The following is a 13,829-nucleotide window of genomic DNA, read 5'->3' on the forward strand; positions in this document are numbered from 1 at the left end:
ATTCTCTTCCACCTTCATTTGATCAGATTGGGTGAACATGTGATTTGCCTGCCATACTGAGTAAGAAGCACTTAAAATAAAATAAAAAACAAAATGAATCAGCAATAATGTCTTTCTGATCATTTAAAAATAAATGTCATTGAATTGAATGTTACTTTATATTATTGTATGGCTGTATATTTCACGAAATAAAAAAAGGAGAACATATATATAAATATATATTTAATTTAAATGTCATATTGCAGCTCGCGTATTAAATTGACAAGCGAGTTATTAATCCACCGTAAATTCCGTATTGTTGAAGTACCGCTCTGTGCCATTGGAGGTCACTATTGCTCCAGAAAGAAAACAAATCACTTTACTGTACTGCGATTTATGATATGACTCATTTACCATTAACTTATATTATTTTTTATGACGTAATGTTTTAGTCACATAACTAAAATCATGCAAATTCTAATTTACAAAGCGGTTGTATAATCCTATTCTAAAAACAAAAACTACAAATCATAAAATATACTGAGTATAATAAGTGTGCACATTTATTTATTTAATCACGTTGTAGCTATGAATACACGAGTCAGACAGAGTCTGCAAGTTACAAAACAAAGCATACAGGTTAGGCCCTGAAAGTGATCCCGCGCAGCAAATGACCTTGGAAATACTTCGTCTCTGGAGGTAACATCCACACACAGACACAATGATACCTGCAATGACTGCAATATATTATTAATGGTCTTGACTCATGTTACAATCAGTCATAGGCCCGAAAAAATATATTGTAAAAGGCTTGATCCTTCTCGGCCACCCTGCCTTGTAGTGTTAAATGAAAATAAATGAAATGAATTTGAAGCCATTTATGATCATTTATTTCAGCCTCAAATGTAATGTGGCAATCGTTCATATTTCAGTGCAAAGGGTTTTTATCCTATATTCACTTGCAATTGGGATGTGTATCAGAGGGGAATCAATGTTGTTTACAGCGCATTTTTATTAATAAGCCTCACGACGCACCTTATTAGTGACTTTCTATTGAGAGCTACGGTTCATCCAATCAAAAAGAGCTAGTGCCCAGCATCGCCTGTCGATTGGCTGCCAGCTTGCCGCCATGTCCCCGCCCCCAACTGTCAGGCACTGCGCTGGTCAAGCTGTTTGACGGCTGGTGCACTGAGCTCGTACTCTTTTAACTTTGTATTTTATCATCGGACACACTTCATACCCGTCCAGAATATATCATTACCTGTGCATGGAGCGCGCCTATCTACTCTCGTCGATTCTCTCCACTTTTCCTTGTCGCTATGAAGCACAATTATGGCAAGGAGTAGCAAGTCAGCAGCAGCGAGAACCCTGGAGGATTTGACTCTCGACTCGGGTTATGGTGGAGCCGCCGACTCCTTCAGGTCTTCCAGTGCGTCGCTGTGCTGCTCGGAGGCACATGGGGGGAACTGCTGGCAACTAACGGACTCCATGCACAGTCGAAACAACAGCCTGGACACTGTCAACACGGTCCTGGTCGAAGACGCCGAGATCCTGGAGTGCACCGGCCAGTGCGCCAAACTACCCGAGCTTGAGGATGTGCCGTGGAGCCTCGGGGAGGTGGCGAGAGCCCTGCAGAGAGACGAGGGAATGAACGCGGCGAGCCCACCGCAGGACGTCCTGCTGCGGCTCTCGGCGCTGGCCAGCCGGGCTCTCGTCAGGGTCGCCAAAGAGGCGCAGCGCTTGAGTTTGCGCTACGCCAAATGCACCAAATACGAGATCCAAAGTGCCATAAAGATGGTCCTGTCGTGGGTCGTCTCCACGAACTGCATCGGCGCTGCCCTCGGCGCCTTGTCCCTGTACAATATGAGCACGGAGGAGGACAAGTTCGACCGCGGCAAGTCCGTGCGCTGCGGGCTCGTGTTTAACGTGGGGAAATTCTTCAGGTGGATGGTCGATAGCAGGCTCGCGGTCAGGATCCACGAGCACGCGGCCATCTATCTGGCGGCGTTCATGGAGAGCCTCTTCCGCGAGATATACGGACGAGTGCTCCGCAGTGCGCTGCTGGAGCGGGACGATAGTATCCCCAAGTTGAGCGTGGAGAGCCTGGAGCAGGCCATCAGCAATGATGCTGAGCTCTGGGGGTCACTGCAGCACTGGCAGCACCTCATGTGTGGGAAGAATGCAAGTGGTGAGTAACGGCTGCAGGGGCACTTAACTGTAACCGCTCTTCAAATGAAACTCGTGCATTTTGAGTTTGATTGATGGCTTGATAATCCACGAGGCCATGGAGTGAACCCCCCAAAGGTTCATTGAGTTTATGCGTACACTGTCTGTAAAATGCAACGTTATTAGTGCCTGCAGTTTTTAAGTGTGGGTTTTGCAGTATAGGACGTTTCACCATGACGTCACGCGTAGTTTCATGTGGCAAAGGCCAAAACATGTGGCATCATTTACAAGTAGTAAACAAAGCATTTCATGTCATTTTACCAAGGCAGAACAATTGAGATGGCTTGATAATTTTAGTGTTCTTTACTAGTGTCAGACTGACAGTCGAAAAATATGTTACAGTGAAGTAAATGGTTTCAAAGGCTGAATTCTTATCAAAACCTCAAAAAACAGTTGAGTGCCACATTTGAGTTTGTTGGGTAGCAGCCGTCGCAGGCAGCATGGATTCAGTTCCCAACTTCCCACTAAATGAGGGTATGATTGGAAGTGTGAATGGCTGTTTTAGTGGCTGCATGGCGACCAGTCGTTTGCCCTCTTAGGATTCTTGATTTTGCCAAGAAACTTTTCTTCCCTATCGTTTCCTAGCGAGATGACCTGGAAGGAAGTAGCCTACTTGCAGAGTATCATTCAAATTCTGAAATTTTTAGGAAAAGTGCTTGTTGGCAGCCTTTAAACCACCTTTAGCGAATGTTATTCCTGATCCAACTTGAGTGTGTGAACAAGCTTTTCCCCAGCGTTTTATTAGCCCGGCGACCCATCAGGCCTTCCTTGCCCCCACAACCGAGCTTTCTTTCCCTCTTTCAATATTCTGGATCGAGGCTACTTTCTAATTCACTCTTCATTTTTAAATGAAGGGAATTAAATAGCAATTTTCCATTATATATATATATATATATATATATATATATATATATATATATATATATATATATATATATATATATATATATATATAAAACTGATAAATAGAACTTTGTCTTCAGTTATTTTATAAAACACCTTTGCCCATAAAAAAAAAAAAAATCATTCAACCCAAAATGTCAAATATGTTTAGATTTTAGGAACATAACTTTAAACCATTAATACATTATTTTACACATGAACCATGTATATAATAAGAATGTATCTGCCTCATATTGTGTTCCCAGATCCTAAACGACCATATTAGACATTTTGATTATTTTTTTTTTTAATAGGCAAAAGCTTTTTACTAAATAAATTAAGATAAAGTAGGCTACTAGGTATTTATCTTGTTATTTATTTGCTTATCCGAAAAAAATCGAACCGATCTGTGACTCTAATCCGTGATCCGATCCGAACATTTTATGAGTTCTGAGCGTGTTATATCTCCCTGTTTTGCATATATATCGTTCCCAGAATGCATTGTGTGACGCAGTTAAGGACGTTGTAAGGATGTTAATCCTTGTCATATGTGTTTGTTTTACCAGTAGTTGAATGTGTGTCGTATTTAGCACATTTATTTTTGATTTATATTGGTCTACTTTTTTTTTTATTTTTATTTTTTTAACAAACTGTAACTTTAGGTTGTGTGTAAAATAATGACATCCAGGGCAATTTCGTGTACAAGTTGTTCATCTAAGGACTGCTTGTGAAACTATGAATTTATGTTTTGATTGCGGCCGGCTGATTAATTGGTCCAGCAATACAGTATTTTTTATTTTATTTTTACAAAATCATCTCACGGACCAGATTAAATACCTCAGTGTTCCTGATCTGGCCCTCGGGCCATACGTTTGACATCTTGCTCTAGAAATACTTGAGCTGTCATGCCCTACAGCTCGATGTACGTTTTAATCTTCCTAAATCAATGGCGGTACGTACATGACCGCGTGCGCGTGCTTATTCTGATACTGACAATAACCCCCCTTTGTAGTTGCTTTCACTTTTTGTTCTTGTCCTTTAAATGTTATTGTATTCAGACTTTACTGCTGCGTAACTGGCAATACATCACACACACACACACACACACACACACACACACACACACACACACACACACACACACACACACACACACACACACACACACACACACACACACACACACACACACACACACACACACACACACACACACACACCACTCTAGTACATGGTTGTTGGTTTGATGGATGCTGAAAAACTGCTGCTGTGGCTCGTCTTGCAACAGGTTTACATAATGAAAGACCCTGGGGGACCTATGTGCTATCATCCATTATGCAGAGCAGTGTGAATGAAAGTGGGTTTTTGAGTGAGGAGGGAGACAAACAGAGTGAAAGAGAGAAAGTTGACTGTGTTGATGCATCACCAACGAAAGCCTTGAAACATTTCTGTACGTTGTATGTTTGTTTAGCTTCTCTGAATTTGTTATACCAGCCTTGTTGATGGGAGGGTTCGTTTCAGTACAGCCGAGCAGGAGCAGGCATGGAAATGTGCTTTCGTTTGCAGTTTTCTCGCAATGTCGGCTATTCTGACTTCAACCTCCCAGTGGAATACGTCCTTCAGTGGGACTGAGTGGCAGAATATGCTGCAGTGTGTCAAAGCGTGTGTCATACAGCTATGACACCCTGCATGTTTTGGCATGATGGTGGTGAGGATGGAAGCAACTGTCACCAGATTTTCTTTTTTGTTTTACGCAATGCAATCACAGTATAAGAACTTAACTCATTCACTGCCATTGACGGCTATAGAGTTCAAAACATCATTTGTATTAGTTTAAAATTTTTCCCACTTTTGTTAACAAGAGTATGGAAACCTAGATTTTTTATTATAATTGTACATTTAGAACAGATATAAAAATTTAGTTAATTAGTGAAGTCATGCTATTAATTATGATTAAAAAATGTAATCGCCTAGCGCCCCTAATTTTTAATAATCTTTCTTAAAAAAAATATTTTAAAAAAAATCTTTTTTTTTTAACTAAAAAAATATTAAAAAATAGGAATTTTTCATAATTAATCTCATGACTTCACTAGTTAACTCACGATTAATCACACATTTTAAATCAGTTTAAAAAAAAAAATCTAGGTTTTCATACTCTTGTTGACGCCTATAGCCGTCAATGGCAGTGAATGAGTTAAGAAGTGTATTTTCGAAGCATTACTCATTTATCGTTCCAGTTCGAAAGTACAGTAATGGAGCCTAACAAAGCCTTTCAATTGTTGCCAATGGATTCTAGCCGGATTCTAATGTCTCAGCTAATTTCCTGCTATTAGCCTTACAACTACTTCCAGATACATGACGCCACATGCTTACCCTCTTACAATGTAAGCTCGTCACATTTTTCCCACCTTTTTCTGGGAAATTAGTTAATTACAAATCCTGCAGTGTCACAAAATGTATCACTACACCAACATGATCTGTATTGCTCAGTCAGACAGCACATTAACTCATTCACTGCCATTGACGGTTATAGATGTAAAAAAAAATCCTTTTAAATATTTCTATTAGTTTAACATTTTTTTCTACTTTTGTTAACAAGAGTATGAAAACCTAGATTTTTTTTATTGTACATTTAGAACAGATGTCAAATTTGTGCTTAATCGTGAGTTAACAATTGAATTCATGCGATTAATTACGAGTACAAATTTTAATCGCCTGATGCCCCTAATTTTTAATAATCATCTCGTCAGGCGATACATTTTTTAAAATTGTAATTAATCACATGAGTTCACTAGTTAACTCATGATTAATCGAACATTTTATATCTGTTCTAAATGTACATTTTCATACTCTTGTTAACAAAAGTGGAATTTTTTTTAAACTAATAGAAATAGTTCAAATGAATTTTTGACGTTTAAAGCCGTCAATGGCAGTGAATGAGTTAAGAAACGGTTTAATATTGTGGAGAGTACATTCTTGGCAGTTTTATGACAGAACACATAGTCCACAAAGTCCAGGGCAGGGCGACCATAAAACATCCCACTGCACTATGATCATATTGTTTAATGCCAATATTGTGTCGCATTGTGTATTCAGTCTATTTGGCATTGAGTCGGCCTCCAGCTGCATAAGAGGTGTGGCAAGTGTTTAGCAGCGTATTACTCTGCGTAGAGTTATGAGGAAGAAGGTTGGAGGGCTGATGTAACGCATGCTGGAACACTGGCATGTTGTGTGGTTCTTAACCGGTGATTAAACCTGACGTAGTATCGTAGACGGGCTTCCAACTGGTGAAATCCTTACAAACTGCATGTTACCCATGTTGGGAAGGATTGCCATTTGTTTTCCCCTATGTTGATCACAAATTAAATTCAAGCTTCAAGTGAAATGAAATGCATTCACAAGAATCTTGGAAGATACTGAAAATTTCGTTGACGGGATTAATACAACATGTGCATCCATTTCAGTTGCCCGGAAGGAATCAGGCTTTATTTTTTGGTCAAATTATATTCATAAGTATGTTCGAGGGAACTCTTACAGGTTAAGAAACTCTACTCTGTTTTAACCATTTTTTAATATTAATAAACACATTAACTGATGCATGTTACTCATGTAAATTGAGTGTCTTACATGGTCGAGAACCATATGTCTTTATCTAGGGATGGGCGAGTAGAAAGTTAGTATCGATACCCGGTCGTATTACAAGGTATCAGTACTCGGGACGGCGGCCAAAATTAGAAGAATAGAAAATTGCCATAAATTTCATGCAATTTTAAGGAAAAATGCTATTTTGGGACATTTAGGTATTTTACTGCTCATTGTTTTTATTAACTCATTCACTGCTATTGACGGCTATAAACGTCAAAAATTCATTTGAACTATTTCTATTAGTTTAAAAATTGTTTCCACTTTTGTTAACACAAGTATGAAAACCTATTTTTTTTACTGTACATTTAGAACAGAGATGAATTTGTGATTAATCGTGAGTTAACTAGCGAAGTCATGCGATTAATTACGATTAAAAATTTTAATCGCCTGACGCCCCTAATTTTTAATAATCTTTTCTTTTCTTTTTTTAATCGCGTCAGGCAATTACATTTTTTAATTGTAATTAATTGCATGACTTCAATAGTTAACTCACGATTAATCACAAATTTTATATCTGTTCTAAATGTACAATAATTGTTTTCTAGGTTTTCATACTCTTGTTAACAAAACTGGAAAAAAAATGTTAAACTAATAGAAATAGTTCAAATGAATTTTTGACGTATATAGCCGTCAATGGCAGTGAATGAGTTAATGAGAAATTTTATGTATCAAAAGTACTAGTGGCATTTGTGGTTGGTATCGGCATCAGTGATTACCCAAGAGTTGAGTACACATTCTGGTATCGGTCTGAAAAAAAGTGTTACAGAACATCCAAAGAGGCAAGAGGATGAATGCTAAGCCTTCATTTTATTGTCAGGTTCTCAATCTGCTGTCTCAGTTTAGGAATTTCCTCTCGGAGAATTGTGTCTTCGTCTAGCGCCAGGTTGACAACAGCTGAATCAGGACGCACGGCTTGTTCGTGGTCCATGAGGACATCGTTTGGCCAGATGTGTCTGTGTTGTCTTCTGTCTCTTCCTCCGGAAGCGATCTTGTTCTTCTTTCCCAAACACTAAATCATGAAGGGGAGATGGACAGGGCTGGGGAATCCCAGTCCCGAAAGTAAACCCCTGAAACAGTTTGACTTTAGCTATTCAACAGGTGGAGATGAGTTTGTTTACCTGCCAGTTGAGTGGAAGCAATTGTGGCTAAAGGTAATTTGTGGCAGGGTTTTTACTTTCTGGATCTGGAGAGAGCAGTTAGTCCATTTGAACAAGACGGGGACAGTATGTCCTTTTTAAAATGCTGGCTACACACCTGGGTGTGAGGTATTATGGTAACTTTGTCTCTGCTGACGGTGACAGTCTCATCTGACTCACCTTTATTAATGTTCCATTCAGTTGTAACAATTGTTGTGGAGGCACCTGAAGGCTAACAGTTGCTGTGTTGTTTGTTATGTGTAGGAGGCTAAATTACCGAGCGTCTTCAAGTCTCAAAATATATATATATATTTTCTTTGTGGAGCAGTTTTTGTGAGTCAGTGACATAATTTAAGGAGTAACTTTCAAATTTTTTTTTGGGGGGGGGGGTGGCCAACCAGTCAGAAGAGCGACAATTTTTACTGCACAACTGCAAAAAGCCACATCTTACACAGTTGCACGCATAAACCGCCCCCATACCGTCCCCTCACTCTCTTGCTCCCTATAGTTGTAGACAAACGTTTTGTATGTCTTTTGAGCCCATGTGATGTTCCAAGCAAGTTGATAGGATGCAAGTGTTAATGTCAACTACTAACAACTACGGGTGGGAATCTTTGATTGTCTCACAATTCGATTCCAATTTTTGGGTCTGCGATTTGATTCCGAATCAATTTTCGATCCGGAACGATTTTTGATTCAAAATGATTTGATTGACAATGATTTCTGCTTCAATTTATAGATGCGCAAAGAATCGTCATGATCTACTCCAGTCTGACTCGCTACTCGCAGCACTTTTATCACTCAAAAGAACGGCTATTCAGACAAAGCGCTTCAGGAATGTATACAGAGAAGCATCCTACGCTGCAAAAAAAAACAACTTTTATTGGAATAACTTGATCGTGACTTTTCCCTTCTACTCTCTAATGTGACTACAACTTAACAGTGTATCAGAACGCGCGGAACCACGCTGCCCCTAAGTGGCCAAATCGTGTATAACACGAACAGTGCTCCCAATAAAGGCACACACCAACAACAACGGAAGACAGTATAAAATAATTGAAATAAAATCGATTTTGGAACATTTAACTCATTCATTGCCATTGACGGCTATAAACGTCAAAAATTAATTTGAACTATTTCTATTAGTTTAACATTTTTTTCCACTTTTGTTAACAGGAGTATGAAAACCTAGAATTTTTTTTATTGTAAATTTAGAACAGAGGACATTTGTGATTAATCGTGAGTTAACTAGTGAAGTTATGCGATTAATTACAATAAAAAAATGCAATCGCCTCTTGCCCCTAATTTTTATTAATCTTTAAAAAAAAAAAGAATTTATGGCAGTGAATGAGTTAAAATAATTCTAAATCGTACTAAATGAGAATCGCGGTTCTTATGAGAATCGATTTTTTTGCACACCCCTAGTAACAACTGCTTCTGCTTTTCTGCCTGAACTTGTGCTTATGAAGTTGGAACTGAACAGAAGTGCCGCTGAAGGTTTGAAGCCTTGAAATGCGGCAATGATGCCTGGCATATAAGGCAGAATGGAATAGATGTAATTGAGCAATCAGCAATATTTTTCTACAGTATGTTTTAAATTGGCTATTCTTTTGGGTGTTGGGTGCGTGCGGTGTGTGTATTGCATGTTTTATATACTCACATTCTCTTCTTCAGGTCAAAACAGTCCTAAGTCAATCAGTCACTGCTAAAGGTTTGTTTGTAGGTTGTGGTCACATGGTTTAACTAAATTTTTGTATTTAGTTTGTCGAGAAGGGTTAAGTTGGGGAAATATTTGTTAGTATCTCGTGAGGCTTCATGTGCACACAAACGTCCCTTGTGGCCGAAATTAAAACTGTAATTTGAACTACTTTTTGCTTGCAGCGGTGTTGGTTTAGGAACAATTACACATGCTTTAGTTGCCAATTTGAGTCTCTGGCTGGGGAAGTGGTACCCTCACTTGCCTTTGATGCGGACGCCGTTGGTTTGCTTCACCCCCCTCCCCAAAAAGTTGCCAATTTGTATTTTAATTTATTTATCAGCAATTGAGTAATAGCCTATTTGCTTTGTGTTTTATTTCTTTGGGGATTGTTTTTTTAATTGTTTTTTTTAACATGTTGAAGTTGCTGAACTGTACATTTGTTAAAAAAAAGAGTAACATTGTGTTACACTCATGCAGTAAATCAGTTCATTAATATTGTGTGGGAAATGTCATATTATGAAAAATAGTAATCCTGTAGGAAATATAGTAGCAAATGAGGCATTGATTGCATGAAAACTAAAATGGGGACTGTGCTTATGGATACTGAAGTGATGGGGATTAATTGTGTTTATGAGTACAGATAGTTGTTATGATAGAGGAATGGTTAACAAATCTGACACTTAACCTTGCAATGCAAATGACATGTGAATTTTCAAAGTAACGCGTCATTCCATTAGTGTTGCCAAACAGGTTAACCTTCTTCTTCTTCTTCTTCTTCTTATTTTTTTTTTTCTGGCTGCGCAGCGACCTTTATGTCAGGGAGTTCCGGCAAGAAATTTAAGCCACTTTCACCCCTTGTCCCATCACTAGTAAAATCATTGTAGGAGAGACTGCTGCTGGAGAAGTCATGCTGCTGTTCGAATCCTCCAATGCACTTTTTTTGCACAATACACTTTTTGCGTTTTTGCACTTTAGAAGAATAAAAAAGAAAGGAAATAAGTGCCACCTGAAGCCAACTGCCTCTGCTGTTTCTGTACTCACTATCCACCGCTTGTGCCTGTATTGATCACAATAGGGGTGGGTAATCTTTGAATGTCTCACGATTCGGTTCAATTCCGATTTTTGGGTGTGCGATTCGATTCAGAATCGATTTTCGACTGAGAACGATTTTTGATTCAAAATGATTTGATTGACAATGATTTTTGCTTCAATTTATAGATGTTCAAGGAATCATAATAATCTACTCCAGTCTGACTCGCTAATGCTAATTAGCGCGCTACTCGTGGCACTTTTATCACTCAAAGGAACGGACGGCTCCATGCTGCAAAAAAAAAAACTTTTATTGGAATAACTTGATCGTGTACTTTTTCCTTCTACTCTCTAATGTGGCTACAACTTAACAGTGTATTAGACCGCGTGAAACCACACTGCCCGTAAGTACAACATGAACAGCGCTCCCAATAAAGGTACACACAAACAAAGGGAAGACAATATGAAATAATTTAAATAAAATTGATTTTGGGACATTTAAAATCAATTCTGAATCGTATTAAATGAGAATCGCGATTCTTAGGAGAATCTATTTTTTGGCCCACCCCTAGAACACAACACCGTTTAATTGACGCTAGAAAAGAAATCTGACATTATGTGCTGAGCTGATACTACACCCACCAAATCCGAATGTCCTGAAGAGTCCAAGGATCCTCCACCTATTGTGAAGCTCTTTGTGGCAATCAAAGGCTTTCACTTGCGGAGCGCAATAAAGCTAGATGCTAATGCTAATGGATATTAGAAACAAGTCATAACTTGCAAATTTCTCAACTGATTTTTATGGTTTACTTTTTTGTCAACGGCAAAATGTGTGCTATGAATACCAAGCATGCATCCTTGATTGTTTTTGTTTTTTCCCCTTACAAGCTTTAACGTCGACGTAGGCACCGGCAACATATCTATCTAATGTTCATATCTATGTTAACGATGATAAAACTACTCGATTCCCAGAATGCATTGTGTACACAATACAGTTCTTACAGAATCTGCATTTTAATGGGCATATGAGAGGACTGACATGAATAGAATTTTTTTTTTTTTTTCTGTCTGTCATGCATGCCATTTAGTTTCTGAGAGTAAAAAAGCCACATGATCGGCTGCCATCGCGAGCAGCCGATACCTTGAAGGCCAGGATCAGCCCGATACCGATACCTGGTATCAGTACACATCCGTACTTCGCAGTCCTTCATACGTGGCGGCGTCATAGAGAAGTTTAAGTTTATGGTAGTGTGTTGTGTTAAGAATGACTTTGCATCTCCTCTTTTCTGCTGACAGAATGGCGATGTTTTCATCCTTGCTCAGCAGTGTCACAGCTTTTCTTTCCTTTAAGGCAGGGGTCGCCAAGCTTTTTCAAAATGAGAGCTACTTCTTGAGTGCTGATGAATGTGAACGGGATACCAATTTGAGACACAATTCTGAAATAACACATCATAACTACCTTAAATATGTTATTGATAATGAATGATTCATCTATGTGAAGACGCTGATCATGTTAATGATTTTTCACAATAATTGTCAGCAAAATACATAAAACATCCATATGCGTTATTTTTTATCAATAAATCTCGGCAAGTATTTTGATCACTTCTACAACATTCCTAGGAAATTACAATTTCCCATCGCTGGTAAGCTATTATTAGGCTCATGATTAGACTTTTACGGTATATAAAAATCTACCTTTAAGTTAATAACTTGGGGTGTGCCCAAAAATCGATTCTCATAAGCATCACGATTCTCATTTGGTACGATTCAGAATCGATTTTAAATGTCCAAAAATCGATTTTATTTAAATTATTTTATACTGTCTTGCCTTTGTCTGTGTGCGCCTTTATTGGGAGCGCTGTTCATGTTGTTCCCGGTTTGGCCACTGAGGGGCAGTGTGGTTGCACGTGTTCTGATACACTGTTAAGTTGTAGCCACGTTAGAGAGTAGAAGGAAAAAGTCACAATCAAGTTATTCCAATAAAAGTTTTTATTTGCAGCGTGGAGCCGTTCTTTTGAGTGATAAAAGTGCCGCGATTAGCGTGCTAATTAGCATTAGCGAGTCAGACTGGAGTAGATTATTACAATTCCTTGCACATCTATAGATTGAAGCAAAAATCATTGTCAATCAAATCATTTTGAATAAAAAATCTTTCTTAATCGAAAATCGCAGTCCCAGAAATCGGAATCAAATCAAATCGTGAGACATTCAAAGATTCCCACCCCTAGTTATAACCAACTGATTGTGAAAGAATAAGGTAGCCTCTTCTCCGGAGTATATCATAAAAATAGAAAGTCAGTCTTCATGTGAAGAACAATTCCCTGCAATAACTGGTGCAACTTTGCTTCATATTGCATATTGGTTTTGGAAACATTCATTTATCTATATAAGTGGTCCCTTTTATGTAAAGCGTTTCATTGTTGGTTCTGACGTCCTGAACAAGCCTCAACAAATCTGTCACCCAATGCTGTCACGTCTTATTCTCACCTGCTAACCTGCTAATGTCTAACTCGGTGTTAGTTGCAGGTGTGTGTTGGGTTTCCCTTCTATGTTGGCGGCATCCTGTCAGAACAGGAAATTACTCTATATGCAATTCCCGCAAGGTCCAGGACCACAATGGCCGTTTGCTTTTTGGTAACGTCAAAGGTGATGTTTTGTCAAACATGATATCTCGGGCTCAGGAATAAGCCCCACTTGATTTTTTTATTTATTTATTTATTTAATTTTTTATTTTTTTTTAACTGTACAGCTTTGCTTTAGCAGTGGTAATCGGCTCTTAAGGTCTGGACAGGCTTGCTTGGGCTTAAACGTCTCATGGAAAATGTCACATTATAAAGCTTTAAAACAATATTATGTAGTCTATCTTGTATTCTAGACAGATTTTTTTATTCAGGTGCTATTTTCTTGGCCATTCAGATGGAGGGATAAAGAAATATATGTATACACAATTTGATCTCTGATCCTCACTGCCGCTGTATCAATTTTCTCTGCGGGGCGCTATACAATGTCACTCAGTCTATGCAGTGGAACCTCGGACCAACGGCCTCTTGGTTTAACAGAAAATAGTGTCCAGTCCACTTAAAACACCCCTTTATACAATAGCTGTCAAAGTTTGCTAGGTCCAGGATTGGCCTCAATTTTATTACAGTGCCAGTAAACGGCATTCAACAGACAATATGGACCATGCGTTTTCTGGGGTTTCCCTCCTCCACCACACCTGAATGAAATGA

General features: G+C 38.7%; 1 protein-coding gene across 2 annotated transcripts in view; it reads left to right on the forward strand.

Moving 5' to 3' along the window:
• Positions 1-1,127: 1,127 nt before the first annotated feature.
• abtb3b (ankyrin repeat and BTB domain containing 3b) overlaps positions 1,128-13,829 on the forward strand; it is a 92,510-nt gene continuing 79,808 nt past the window's right edge. For both annotated transcript variants that reach the window (XM_086074210.1, XM_086074211.1), the window contains exon 1: positions 1,128-2,167. In XM_086074210.1, the coding sequence (XP_085930336.1) occupies positions 1,312-2,167 (856 nt within the window). In that variant the 5' untranslated portion in view covers positions 1,128-1,311. The remainder of the gene's footprint in view (positions 2,168-13,829) is intronic.

The sequence above is a fragment of the Leptonotus elevatus genome, chromosome 4 (assembly GCF_054856555.1).
Source record: "Leptonotus elevatus isolate MCC_2025b chromosome 4, RoL_Lele_1.0, whole genome shotgun sequence".
In the NCBI taxonomy this organism is placed as follows: Eukaryota; Metazoa; Chordata; class Actinopteri; order Syngnathiformes; family Syngnathidae; genus Leptonotus; species Leptonotus elevatus.